Below are 15,015 nucleotides of genomic sequence, written 5' to 3'. Positions count from 1 at the left end.
TCCTGCTCACTCCTGAGCTGTCACCCACAATATGGTGGGTGAGGAAGGCATCAACCAGCCCACCCACCCACTCTTAGGCTCTTTAACTGGCCAACTCATGTTCAGTAAGGGTTGTTTCCACCAGTGCCACAAGGATACATGAGGCTGGAGAAGGTGGAATGAAGGAGGCCAACCCACTACTTCACCATATCAGGTGAAAAGGTGGGTAGAAAGGAGGAGATACCTCCTTTAGGAGGTGCCCTGTGCTCCACTGTGCCCCCCTCTTCCCACCAGACCTACCTTTGTGATTCCCCACTTAGACTCCGAAGCCCGACCCTTACTTCTTTCCCTGCACAGGCCCCTCCCCACATCAATCCCCTTCCCCTACCCAAGGGCCCCAACCTCTGTTCACCATGGTTCTGTTCTTTGGGGTTGCTTGTAGTCCCAGCAGTGGCCACTACGGAGTTCTTGCACAGCTGTGACTACTCAGCCTCCAGCCAATCATTTTTAGCAGTGAACGAACATGCAAATTTCAAAAGACTGATTGGGCGCGATCTTCCCAAAAGGGAACAAAGTTCCCAAGCGACTACATTTCGCCGGGAAACACATGGCTGTTCAATACTATTCGTGTTGAATTAAGGGCCTAAGAAGGAACCGCGTGGCCGAGGTCACACATAGGTCCATTTTTTACAACGGGGAGCTCCACTCGCCGGAACTGCCCATTGTAGCGAGAGATTGGGACCTCATTTAAAAATGGCATCCCGATCTCCAAGGCCCACAAATAAAATCCCTGACCTTCACCCAGCGCAAAGGCAACATGGGAGGGTCCCCCCAGCCCCATCTCAGCACCCACGGTGGGAAACCCCGGCAATCCAGTTGCGCGAACATAAAATGCCAAGCTGGCATTGGGCAGGGGTTGCCCAGTGTGGGTGTTTGGAGTGTGTGAGGGGTTAGGGGACCCTCCCATGTGGCGTTCGGGCTGGGGGGAAGTTGGGGATATTTTGTGGGCTCTCGCTACAATGGGGAGTTCCGGCGAGCAGAGTTCCCCATTATAAAAACGGGTTATCTGCTGCCTCGGCCACGCGTTCCTCATTTAGGCCCCTTATTCAAAGCAAATCGCATTAAATAGCCATCTGTTTATCGGCACTGCGAGTGCCGGGAAACACATGGCTAAAGGCGCTCGCTCGGGAACTTTGTTCGCTTTTGGGAAGTTCGCGCCCCAAGATTCCCTTCACCCTTCCACCTCTTGATTTACAGATATCACTAGAATGTTTTTGTACCCACTTTCGTGAAGACAGAAGCAAAATGTTTGTTCATTTCCTCCGTTTTTTCCTTATTATCTACTATTCAGTCCCAATTGTCACTCTCCAGAAGATCAAAACTCATTTCACTCTTTTCCTTTTTAAATACCAATAGAAATTCATTCTATCCATTTTCAAATTTCTAACGAGCTTCCTCTCATACTTTAATTTTGTTCTCCTGATTAACCTTTTAGTCATTTTCTGCCATACCTGCCACTCATCTTTGCATTATTGTCTGCATTTTCTTTAAAGTTTGACGCTTTCTTTAAGTTCTTTACTTAACTACGGATGGTGCAGCCTTCCTTTTTGAAATTTAATTTATAATAGGAAAATACTTATTCTGAGTATTCCAAATTATCCCCTTAAATATCTGCCACTGCTTCTCTATTGATGTATTGCCTAGCCTATTGTCCCAATTCACAGTAGCTAGCTTAGCTTTCATAACCACTTGGTTGCCCTCATTTAAGTTTAAAATACTAGTTTTAGACCCACTCTTTTCCCTTTCAAACTGGATCATTCCTATTGTGGTCGCTGCTAACCTAGGGGTGCCTTCACTTTGCGTTCATTAGGTAATCCTGTAATCATATTACACAATACAAGTCTAATTTAACCTGCTTTCTGGTTGTTTCCAGATCATGTTGCTCCAGTCATGCCCACTACCCGGGTACCGGGCGCAGACGTGCAGGATCTTCATATGGTGATCACAGACCACCTGAATGTTCATGGAATGGTAACCCTTCCTGTTCATGAACACCGCCCTGTTATCCGCTGGTGGCCACAGGGCGATGTGCACCCCATCGATTACCCCCTGTGCCATGGGTATCCTGGCCACGGCAGCAAACCCTGCTGCCCAGCCATCCTGGTGGGCACGGCCCACAGGGAACTGTATGTACTGGTCCACAAGGGCATACAGGGCATCGGTGATGGCGCGGATGCACCTGTGCACCGATTCCTGCGAGATGCCGGATAGGTCCCCACTCGGCGACTGAAATGACCCCATCGCATAGAGGTTCAGGGCGACCATCACCTTGATGGCCAAAGGGAGAGGGTGTCCCCCCATATCCCACGCGGTGCCAGATTTGCCATCATATGGCAGATATGAGCAACGGCTTCCCGGCTCATCCACAGTCTCCTTATGCATGCCCAATCGAGGAGTTCCTGGAAGGGCATGCGGCGCCGGTACACATGGAGCCTCATCAGGCACCTCCGTGGCACCACAACCTCCTCCCCTCCTCCTCATCGTCATCCCCATCCTGTGGCTCCCCCGGTCTTGTCCCTCCTCCTCCTTGGCCTGTCGGGAAGGTGACACTCCAGTCTGAGCAGCTGGCACCTACCCCTCTGCGGCCCGGTCCTCTCTGTGCCGTTTGCACTCACACGCCCACAGGGCTGCATGTAGGGCAGTGGCCCCCGACACAGCAGCCAACAACACTGGGTGCTGCCCAAACATTATGATCTGCAGGGGGTGAGGGGACCTATGGTGCATACACCCGTCCACAACCAGGTGCCATGGGCTAGATAGTCGCCCCAGTTGGCAGCGCGCGCCCTAGGCACGCATGTCCCCCACCCCCACCCAGTCAGTGCCTCCATTGCTGGTGCCCACCCCTGCTGCCAGGGCCACCGTTTAATGGCACAACCCTCACTCGGGGCTGCTGTGAGTGTGGCCCTGGGTCCCCACCCTGGTGTGTGTCGCCGGTTGGGTCGGGTGGCCGTTGCCGGGGGAGGCGGGGGTCGACACCCACCCAAATGGCCATGAGGCCTGCCCTGAGCCAGCGCCCGCGGTGGGTGCCCATCAACATGGCAGCCATCATGGTGTCTGTTGCGTTGGCATTGCCCTGTTATGGCGGGGGTCCCGGCCGCTCAGCCTGCCCCCCCCTTTCCCGACACTCCCCGACCGTGGATTGTACCTCCACTCCACGCAGTAGCCATGCCGTGTCCGTTTCAGGAGCCGGTGGTCCCCCCAGGCTGACCCCTACTTCCTCCAGCCGTGGCAACAGGCAGCACGCCGTCAGGACTATGGCCCATCTGGGACACAGAATCGGTATAGGTCCGGAGAATCGGTCATCGGGGCACCTCATCCGATTCTCCAGGCCACGCAGCGGGCGCCACCATTCTGTCGTATTGAGGGGTTCGGAGAATTGGAAGAATTGCATCAGAGCTGATTTCGCCGTCGGAGCTGATTCTCCGGCCAATCGTGTTTCACAATTTTGGCGTGAAACTTCGGAAAATCCAGCCCACAGTTTCCCAAATGGGGAATCCTGCTCTATATTTATTGATTTCAATATGCGCCATTAATTCATTTACTTTGTTATAAATGCGACATGCAAATGCAGATTGTGCAGTTAAGTGACAAATGAACTTTATGCAGATAGAAGTGAGATGATGCACTTTGTACAGGTGCAGTGGGAGCGATTCTCCAAAATGGAGCCCAAGTGTTCGCGCCGTCATGAACGCAATGCCACGATACCAGGCTGGTGGTGCCAAGGGGAGTGTTAGGGTGCCACCCTGCCCAATGCCGATCACCAGGGGTCTTCATAAACCAGCGAGACCACCGAGGTGCCATCACGACTGTTTCATGACTTTGTGAACGAGTACCAAACGGTACGCGGTTGAGGCCTCGCTGGCAAGGCGGTGAGTACCGGGTGCCGAATAAATTGAGTGAAAGCATTTTTAAATGAGCCTAACAAATCTCGCCCAGTGAGATGTTGAGTGTCGCGAATCTTGCAAGTAGCCTCTCGTCCCAACACCAAGTCAGGTGCGAAGAGGCAGCTGAATTGCACCCCTGGTCCCCATCAATAAAAAGGATACCAAAGTACTGGAGAATGTGCAAAAACAAAATGTGGTACTAAAATTGAGAGATTATAGGCAGGTTTCTCCGACCGTGATCGCCCGGTGACCAGAAAATCCTGCCCGAGGTCGACGGAATTTTCCATTCTACATGGCTCGCGCGTGGCTTTCTTGCAACGGGCGGAGAGGGAGAATCCAGCTGTATAACTTTGAGAAAGATTGAATGGATTGTTTATATTTCTCTTTAAAATTATAAATGTTTTGAAGAGGGTAGATGTGGAGAGAATGTTTCCTACCTGTGGAAGAATTCTAAACTGGGAAAAGGAGACATTTCTTTATTTAAAGTGTTTAAATATGCAACTTGAAACAGTCGTTGAGGCAAATAACTTAGGTGGATTTAAAAGAAAATGAGTGAATACTTCAGAGAAAAGTGGATACAAGGGTGTGCAGAATGCTGAAAGTCTGAGATGAGGCAGGTGGAGTTTAGGAGACTCGTGTGGAATGTAAACACCCAGCACAGACAGTTGGCCCAAATGTTATATGATGTAATTCATACATAGAGACTTTCATTCCTAAAGGACGCTGGGCCAAAAATCCTGATGCCATCAATAATATCAGCCAATGTTTGACCAGTAATATTGTTGGATGCTTCCCCAGTTGGATGTTTCCACAGAGGTAGCCCAATTCAAGTATGTCATATTAAAAAAATGCTCAGGTGATTAACAGCCAGTATATCCTGATTGGCTTCATCTGCTAAGCTGTCACTATCTATGATTCCAGACCAGGAAACACCAACATAACAATAATAATAATCTTCATTATCACAAGTAGGCTTACATTAACACAGCAATGAAGTTACTGTGAAAATCTCCTAGTCGCCACACTCCGGCGTCTGTTCGGGTATACAGAGGGAGAATTCAGAATGTCCAATTCACCTAACAGCACATCTCTCGGGACTTCTGGGAGGAAACGGGAGCACCTGGAGGAAACTCACGCAGTCTCCGCACAGACAGTGACCCAAGTCACGAATCAAACCTGGGTCCCTGGAGCTGTGAAGCAACAATGCTAACCACTGTGCTACCGTGCCACCCAGCACTTATCATGAGAAAACTCGATGCAGAGTTGTGCTATCTGCTGCACAGATACATTCAGCGATCATGAGGCCAATGGACTGGCACATCCAGTGACAGTAATTATTATCTGAACTTAGCTCAATTATTGTAAAGCTGACCTGTGACGACAATGTATTGGAAAGTCATAGAAGACAACTTCTCACAACCATCTGCACTTATATATCGGCAACTGTCAAGTAGTCACTTGCTTGCAGGTGGGAGAGGGACGTATCCAGGCATTACCCTAGATCTGCCATGCGCCACTTCCACTGACAGTCAAGGGGCAGTGCAGGGGGGAGGGGCTTTCTCTGGGGAGGTCCATGGTGGGAGGGGGGGTGGTTCCCTGAGTCTGTGGTGGTGGTGGGAGGGGGGTCCCTGTGTAAATGGGGTGGTTCTGCCTTTTAAAATTTGTGTTGGAAATCGGGGCACCCTTTCCCAATTTCTGGAAATGTATGCTGGGCAGAGCACGCAGCACCAGCATGACGGTGTTGGACACGTTACCGGCTGGAAAATATGGTGAGAAAAGCCAGTTGTTCAGTCAGCACTTGTTCACCTAAGCCACCACATGGAAAAAACCCCGGAAAATTCCACCCTTTATTTCTCCCAATTTATTAAATACAGTTTTAAAACATTGTGAGATTATGAACATGTGGGCCGGGATTCTCCAAGCCCGCACCGGGTCGGACAATGGCCGGGGGCGTTGGAAATTCCTGCCATGCCGCTCCGACGCTGGGCCGCCGATTCTCCGGCGACTGGAGAATCGGCTGCAATCGCGCCCACGCGGTCACCGTGGCGTCAGGCGGAGGACACTGAAATAAGCCCCCGCTGCGATTCTCCGCGGTCGACCAGTCGAACTCCCACTGGTATGGTTTACATCTGGTACCACCCGGTGGGAATTCAGACCCGTGGGTGCAGTGGCGGTTCTTGTGGGGGGCGGGGGAATCTGACTGCGGGGAGGGGCCTCAGCAGTGGCTAGGTCCACAATCGGGGATCACCGATTGCGATCTGGAGGGACCTACCTCATTCCGTGCGGGCCCACTGTGTGGGTCCACCATGTCAGCAGCGCCCGCGCCGACCCGTTTATGTGATGACCCGTTTATGGCCACTGTGCGCATGTGCGGCTGTGTGGTCTGGACAGCGGGGCCCCACCGGCAGCCAGAGCTGCAGGATGCACGCCGGGGCCTTGCTAGCCTCCTGGAAGATGGAGAATCACCCCGGACTATCGAGGAAAAAGTCCGGAGTGAATCCCGTCCGCTTTCCGGTGTGTGTGGGGACTTAGTCCCCAAAAGGTAGAATCCCTCCCGTGATTGCTAGTGTACTACTATAAGTGTTACAAAAACTGTCCTACCTGAAAGCTATGTTATGATAAACAGCTGTCAATGGAAATTTGGCTTGAATAGCCATACATCCGTGTGGGTCACAGAATTCTTATTTCAAACCATTCGGGCAAAAACTGAAGCTTATTTGGAAAATTGAGACTGGTGGAACATTTATTAGGTACAGGCCTCATGTGATGTTTTCCGCAGGCAGGAGACTGGAATGCTTTATTCATATGAGCATCTGACATGAGACAGAAATACGTCTGCAGTGACTTTTCTTGCAACTGGCAATGTATTTTACTGAAATTGGTGACTATTGAAAGTGTGGTTCACTTCTCATACACCCTGCTCTCTTTAGAAAGAATGATTGTAGCTTCAATGAGGTGTATTCAGCAGTAATCAATGGCATTGAGAATCTTCTGATGGAGATGATAACCTCCATCCATTTCCAACAAAGTACAGGTTTGAGTGGCAGATCATTTTTACTTCTGGGTGCTGACCTAAGAATTCACTCCACCTTAGAACTTTTGTTCCAAGTTGGAACATGTTCACTTTAAGAGTCTGGTCACGTGATGTATTGATTGCATCATTGACCATTTGCACAGGCAAATAGGCAGTCTGTCCTAACAGCCTGCAGAGTAAATACCTTTCCAATAAAGCTCTTGTTTCTGTGGTCTGCAAGCCTATTTGTTAAAAAAAACTACAAAGTCCACCTGATCATGTAATTGATCTAAAATAATTTTTTAAAAGGTTAAGGAGCCTCTTTTGCTCGAGTCTTTCTTATAATCCTATGTAAAGAATGAGATGAAGCTAAACTCCTCTTGTCAGTACATAGGTTTCCTATCCATATTAAAACAGGAGATAATCATTTTTTTTACAATTTAGAGTGCCCAATTAATTTATTTTTACAATTAACGGGCAATTTAGCGTAGCCAATCCACCTGACCTGCACATCTTTGGGTTGTGGGGGTGAAACCCACACAGACATGGGGAGAATGTGAAAACTCCACAAGGACAGTGGCCCAGGGCCGGGATTCGAACCCGGGTCCTAGCGCCGTAGTCCCAGTGCTAACCACTGTGACAGGTGCAGCCCAAAACAGGGGATATTCATAACAAGCATGTTGGATGAATCAATTTTTCCTGTTCTTATAAGTCACTTCAAGCTCATTGAAAACTTCTGCACATTTTTACTTTTGATCTGTTGCGTTCATTTTTGGGATGCATAATCCCTCCGGTTGAATTACTCATTGCCATTTATTTACTTCTTAATATTCATTCGCATTCCTCACCATGATTTTGATACCATCAATCATTTTCCTTTAGTTACACATAAAGTTATGTGATGTAATAGTTGCTTAGTTTTACTGAAAAGTGGGTATTTATTTGTCATTTGGCTAATTATTGTACATTACATTGAACTAGTTGTTCCAATTCTTAATGAATTCAAAAGTTTTGTTATGAACCCAGTCAACATTGATACTGGACAAATCACATCCTAGATTGAAACATGGCTTGATAGATCCTAACCTTTTGCTAGAACCATGAAGGAAAGTTATTGAACAAATTCACAGGAGTCTGCTGATGAACATTTAACACAAAGAATAAATTAGTTATTAATCAAGAAAAATGACCAATCATACACCAGACAAAAAAGATGGAAAGATCGCAATATAAGCACAAGAAGGTGTTTCACATTCACACTAGCCCTCTATCCCGGGCACGGTAGCACCTTGGTTAGCACTGTTGTTTCACAGCGTCAGGGTCCCAGGTTCGATTCCCGGCTTGGGTCACTGTCTGTGTGGAGTCTGCATGCTCTCCCCCTGTCTGCATGAATTTCTTCCGGGTGCTCCGGTTTCCTCCCAGAAGTCCCAAAAGATGTGCTTGTTAGGTGAATTGGACATTCTGAATTCTTCCTCAGTGTACCTGAACAGGTGCCGGAGTGTGGCAACTAGGGAATTTTCCCAGTAAATTTATTGCGGTGTTAATGTAAACCTACTTGTGACAATAAAGATTATTTATTATTATTCCAGCAATACCTTTCCAGTTACATAAATCAGTGAAGAGCTACAAGTAGCTTGATACAAAGGCTTCTCGCTTGGGATTGGTACACTTCTGAACAGTTTTCTTCTGAAGTATTCCTGAGTATTTACTTGACATTTCTCTCCCAACTCATATCTCTCCCCAAAACATCCAAAACCTACACTCACTGTTTCTTCAACTATCGAGCAAACAAATGAGTTCTCTAAACTCAGTCTTCCAGGAGCACTTCTGCGAAACTGATCACTTTACTGCATTCTATAGCTGACTATTCAGTCAAGTACTGGCCCCAAAATCCTCAGTCTTTATCAGAGAGATGATAATTCCTATACCCTCTCTTGAACACATACTGAACTCTCTTTTATTTCCCCTACTTTTCCTGTGTCTGTGTCACTTTGCCATTGTTGTTTAGCAACAGTGAATTTTTTTTCCCAAATCACTTAACCTTTAATCCCTTTTTACCCATTACTTTAATTTCAGGGGTTATAAATCCTAATTAAATTGTAGATATCCATGTAGACCCAAAAGACCTTGAGTGGGATTCTCCGTCCCATTTTCTGGTGAGAGCGCCCCTGCTGGCAGCATGATTCTCCGTCCCGGCAACCAGCCAATGGGGTTTCCCATTGTGGGCACCCTACGCCATCGGGAAAATCTGCAGGCATCAGTGTGCTGCCAACGAAACGGAGGATTCCGCCAACGGAGAGTACCACCCCTGAACTTCAGTCCAGAGTCCATCTAAACTTCCAGGTACCGAGGTTCTCAAACAGGCGCAGTGGTTAGCACTGCTGCCATATGACGCCGAGGCATGAGGCTCGATCCCAGCCATGGGTCACTTTCCGTGTGGAATTTGCACATTCTGTCTGCGTGGGTCTCAACCCCACAACCCAAAGATGTGCGAAGTAGCTGGGTTGGCCATGCTAAATTGGAAAAAAAAAGTTATTCATTACAGTTTGCTTTGCATTTCCTCTTTAGAACCAGAAGTCGTTGCAAAGAAAACAGTAGCTCCTCAAGTAAAACCAGGTGAGTAAAAGTATACACTGCACTGAACATTGAATTTCATTTCTGCAGAGTGTGTTGCCATGAAAAGGTCTCTGCATGTTGTCATACACAATCTGTGTATTTAGGGATTTTATGCCCATCCTGCTTGGTAAGTATTGAAGTGCTTTCTGTAAGAGCTTGCAGAGCCAATGTGTATGCCATCAATTACATTCTGGACATAAAGCCAGCATCACAGTGGATTGTCCAACCTCACTGATCCCAAAAGTGGTGAATTTCTTAGCTCTCCAATAAAGTGCATCAGCCACCTGATAAACATCAGTTTGGCTGAAATTATGAAGATCACGCCTTTGAGATTACTGCATTTCATAACAGTTGGGAGCAGTAACACGTTCATTGCCACAGAGAGATCAGTGTGAGTAGCTGGCTGTGTTGTAGGTCATAATGCTGCAATTGGCACAGCTCCCCAGTTGCCTTTTTGGTGATGGTTCTTCTTTTATACACATCGCCTCACTATTTTCTAACCCTGTAGTCTCGTACAAACAGTCTGGTACGAGAGCGGAATTGTCTGGGAAGATGGTAAAATATCACTTGAAAAAGATGTTCCACACTGCAAATATCTCGTTTGAAACTTTCCCACAGCTCAGGCTCACAAACCCCTTACTTCCAGCCGATTGTGAGGACAGCTGTACCTTGTAACTTGAAGTCTAAATTTGTTGGTATATAAATCAGGAATTGATGGCTGCAGCTCCATTGACCTCATTATAAAATGTGTCATATCTTGGAACACTATGGGGAGATTATGAAAAGAGCCAAAAAAAGGGAGGACTTCTGAGAAATTGAAGCAAAATTATTTCAGAAATGGCGACTGCCTTATTTTGCCATCGAAACATGGTTACTTGACTTGAATGTAAGCCAAAACCACTCCCAAGACTGTATGGAGCTTCAGGACCACTGCCTCTTGCTCTTTAATCATGTTCAGCAGGTTATTCCAAACATACATTACCTTTTAGTTCAAGAAGTCTGATATGCAAGAGATGGCACATTATGCTGAACTTACAGAGGTCAAAATGCATTGGAGGGAGTGCAGAAGAGGTTTACAAGAATGGTTCCAGCGTTGAGAAACCTCAGTTATTGGTGACCTCCTCTTTTATGGGGCCTCACGGTAGCATGGTGGTTAGCATCAATGCTTCACAGCTCCAGGGTCCCAGGTTCGAGTCCCGGCTGGGTCACTGTCTGTGTGGAGTCTGCACGTCCTCCCCGTGTGTGCGTGGGTTTCCTCCGGGTGCTCCGGTTTCCTCCCACAGTCCAAAGATGTGCGGGTTAGGTCGATTGGCCATGCTAAATTGCCCGTAGTGTAAGGTTAATGGGTTATGGGTATACGGGTTATGTGGGTTTAAGTAGGGTGATCATTGTTCGGCACAACATCGAGGGCTGAAGGGCCTGTTCTGTGCTGTACTGTTCTATCTATCTATAAGACAGATTGGAGAGTTTGGAACTGTTCTCCTTGGAGAGAAGAGAGCTAAAAGGAGATTTGATAGAAATTTTCAAGATAACGAGGGGGCGCACAGAGTAGATAGGCAGAAACTGTTCCCGCTCGTAAAAAGATCAAGAAATGAGAGGGCATAGATTTAAAGTGATTTGTAAAAGAAGCAAACGAGAAAAAACCTTTTCACAATGGGTGGCTCAGGTCTGGAATACACCACCTGGAAGTGCGGTGGAAGCAGGTTCAATCGAGGCATTCAAGAGATTACTTGAATAGAAACAATATGCAGGATTATGGGGAAATTGCCGGGGAATGGCACTAAGTCATGATGCTAGATTGGAGAGCTGGTGCCGACACAAGGGCCAAATGGCCTCCTTCTGCGCTGTTAACACTTCTGTGATTCTGTAATATCCATTAAATTTATTTTTCACAAATTTAAATTTATGCTCTCTACTTCTATTTCCTTGACTAACCTGAGGCACGTAACATTTGAGAATTGAGGCTTACTCATGACCAAAGATGTGTGGGCAGCTTGTCAGTTATGGGAGTTCAGGAAATCAACTGTGCTGCCAGCAGAACTGGATGACAATGGGATCAGGAAGATATGTTAATTGCATATTAATTGTGTTGAGCTGTGTGCAAATGGAAGATATTAATAGAGATTTCACTTGAGCACACATGAAGACAAACTTATTGAACCCGTTATTTGGCTGATCTAGGAGTGTGTGCTTGTAACTTTTTAATTTGTAAATAAATATAAGACTGAGTAACGATTGGCTCCAGAATAATCCTTCACTAACTCACTTTCTGAAACAGAACAGGTCATTCTGGAGCGAATAGAAGCTCACATGGATCAGTAGTGGACTATAATACTTGGGAAGGTGGGGTGGTTTGGTGGCTGGCAGTGTCTAGAACGCACCTCCTGGCCCCCGCAAAAATAAAACTAACATTTCCTGAGCCATTTTCTGAACAGCCTTAGCATCTCCATTCTTCCTGTTCTCCTGAATCATACACATGAAAAGAATAATGCAATATCAGTAAACCAATAAACAAAATTTCAGCTTTGATGATACAATCCATGAAGAACTATCAATCGGGGGAGATATTGAATAGCCATTAATCCCCATTGAATTGTCTTTGAGCCAAAATCTTATTAAAAAAATGGATTTGGAGTCAAATTTAAATTGGGTTTCAGGGGAAAGGAGGAAAGTGGGATAAAATAGTGGGTGGAACTTAACATGGGCGATATGGGCTTGTCCACTGGCTGGAGAGCCAGCGAGAGCTTTGTGTCCAGTCATTGGCCGATAGCTCTTCCTTGCTCATCAGTGTCCGCAGGGAAATGGTGGCTGCTGCAGGAAATGCACCCACCCAAGCCCCAGAATTGCCAAGGGACTCAGACCACTGGTGGCACAGTGGTTAGCACTGCTGCCTCACAGTGCCAGTAACCTGGGTTAGATTCTGGCCTTGGGTGACTATCTGCGTTCGCACATTCTCCCAGTGTCTGCATGGGTACTCCGCTTTCCTCCCACACTCTAAAGATGTGGTCAGGTTAGGTGGATTAGCCATGTTAAATTGCCCCTTGGTGTCCAAAAGGTTAGGTGAGGTTACGGGATAGGGTGGGAGTGTGGGCTTAGGTAGTGTGCTTATCAGGCTGGTCGGTGCAGAATTGATGAGCTGAAGGGCCTCCTTCTGCCCTGTTATGATTCTAAGATTCTATTCTATGATACTATGAATGATGGCAGGAGGGTGATGCATGGTGGGGATCGTGGGAAGGAGGTTGGTATCAAGGGCAGGGTGGTGGTTCTCAGTGGGTCACATTTTCCTGGTGCTGGGTCCCTTGATCAGTCACTGAGTGCCTTTGAGTGAGGAATCCCTCTGCCTCCCCTTGCCTCCAAGCAACTCCAAAAGAGTTGAAATCCATGGCCAATGCGTGTAACATCCATATCTGATACTTGACTGTCATTAATCTCAAGGTTTTCTTTAACAGCATGGGATTGTGTTTTGATCTTGTATTCAATCTTGTTTTCATTTTTGTTCACGACAGAGAAAGTGAAATCTCAAGCAGCAAAATCAGTGTCAAGTAAATATTGCACTTCAACAGCATGGTGACAGCATTATTTGTAGCAGTAGATTTCTCTGAAATACTTTGCTACTTTGTGCCACTTGTGGATTCTTTGTAAAGTTTTGATTGTTTCTTCATTAGTTTTATTTATTTCCATTCTCTTCCTTTTAGATTCTATTTCATCTGCCACATACCATTTCTTAGCTAGAAGGATATTACTCCATTCATACTCAGTGGTGTCCTTACTGTCAAGTGCATGTGAAAATCAGGTTCCTTTCACCGGCCATTTCTCTGTCGCCTCTGTGAGAATATGTCTTATCATATCCCCCCATTTGTCTTCCACTGTGAGGCTGAGTTCTGGCCTCAGTGGCAATTCATTGAGCCATTTTTATTTTTAGCAGTGGCCAAATGAACAGCTAAATCTCCCATTGAAGCCTTTAGTACTATAAATCTTGCACATATCTAATAGTGGTCTAAAATAGCTCCAACTTGGTTTGAATATTTTACGCTTGTAAATAATTATAATTGTAAATTAAGAATTCAAAAACAGTTTAAAATATACCCATTCTAATTGAAAATAAGCCAAATTTCAACAATTACCAAACATTTTTACTAGGCCCTGATTCAACAGAAACAAAACAGAGTCCAATTTTGGGCGCGTTTAGTAGGGTGTTCCTTGGTGGCTGCAGCTCCAAGGAGCATCCCACTATTCAACGGCACTTTGACTTTTTTTAAACCTTGGGGAGGAACGCCCTGTCGTGGCAGAGCTTTAGACTAATCGCAGATCAGCACGCCAATCTTAAAGGCAGTCCCGCTCTTTCGACCCCACTCAGTGACCCCACTGTGGCCTCCAACCGCCCCCCCCCCCCCACTTCACACAACATAACTCTTCCAAGGTCCTCAAGCTCCACCCCCTCTCACCCCATCCTCTTAAAGGTAAGGTACCTTGGGCCTGACACCTGGGCACCATGGGACTACCAGTCTGGCACTCTGGCAGTGTGGCACTGCCAGGGTGTCTTGGGTGCCATGGTGCCTAGGTATCAGTGGAAGTGCCAGGTACCATCCTGCCCAGAGCCTGACCACCTGTGGGTCTCTAATAGCCTGGGGGACCCCTCCCCATGTGCCATTACGACTGGTCCACGTTTGTGTGGGCCAGAACTAAATGGCACCTGGTTAAGTCCTCGTTGGGAGACAGTTAGTTCCCAGGGCCCAGGAGAGTTCACTGCAGATATATTTAAATGAGCCTAATAGCCCTCAATGGGTGAGATCCAGATTGTGATGTTCCTTGAGGTTCAGTTGAATCTCGTGAGACATCTCAAGCATCATGATTCTCCCGAGAGGCCAATGGCATTTTTGTGTCACCAAGCCCCAGAAAATCCCACCCATAATTTTTTTACGGTTTGCAATGGCCTCCAGATTACTGCGTTCTTTAAGCTTTAAAGTCAAAGTTAAATTTAGAAACAATATATAAAAAATGATATTGCCAATATTTACTATGAACCAAAACACTGTATCATGATATAATATTATTCAAAGGAGGATCATTTTTAAACTTAAATCATAGTTTTAATTTTCCTGCTAGGATACCTATCATTAGATGTACCATTTATTTCACAGAAAAATTGTGACGCCAAAGTTAGAATAATGCACAGCTTTACATGAATCTCTGAAGCAACTGCTAAAATGCATCAAAATTGCTGAATGCTGTTGATATATTCTGTCAGCAAAAATAGAAGCTTCTTCAGTATCTTTTGATATGTCTCTATGTTTTATAATTGCAATTTTAGAAAAAAGATTTTCTTTGAAACATTTATTTTTCTTTGTATTGAAGAACCGGCCAAAGAGAAGTCAGCTCCTTCATCACCAAAGAAAGCAGGTATTAATTACCTATGATTCCCTAAACTGTGATTATATTCAGAGCAGCCCTCAACTTGATTCA

General features: G+C 46.3%; 1 protein-coding gene across 3 annotated transcripts in view; it reads left to right on the top strand.

Annotated features, from left to right (window-relative positions):
• The window catches only part of trdn (triadin), a 289,756-nt gene that overhangs the window by 257,140 nt on the left and 17,601 nt on the right, over positions 1–15,015 (top strand). For 2 of the 3 annotated variants that reach the window (XM_038799725.1, XM_038799723.1), the window contains 3 exons: positions 9,505–9,552; positions 13,059–13,094; positions 14,908–14,952. In XM_038799725.1, the coding sequence (XP_038655653.1) occupies positions 9,505–9,534 (30 nt within the window). In that variant the 3' untranslated portion in view covers positions 9,535–9,552; positions 13,059–13,094; positions 14,908–14,952. The remainder of the gene's footprint in view (positions 1–9,504; positions 9,553–13,058; positions 13,095–14,907; positions 14,953–15,015) is intronic. The other variant, XM_038799724.1, reaches the window with a different exon arrangement.

This window comes from Scyliorhinus canicula, chromosome 6, assembly GCF_902713615.1.
Source record: "Scyliorhinus canicula chromosome 6, sScyCan1.1, whole genome shotgun sequence".
NCBI classification, from domain to species: domain Eukaryota; kingdom Metazoa; phylum Chordata; class Chondrichthyes; order Carcharhiniformes; family Scyliorhinidae; genus Scyliorhinus; species Scyliorhinus canicula.
Note: the sequence above shows the minus strand (reverse complement) of the source record. Positions and strands in the feature narration are given on the sequence as shown.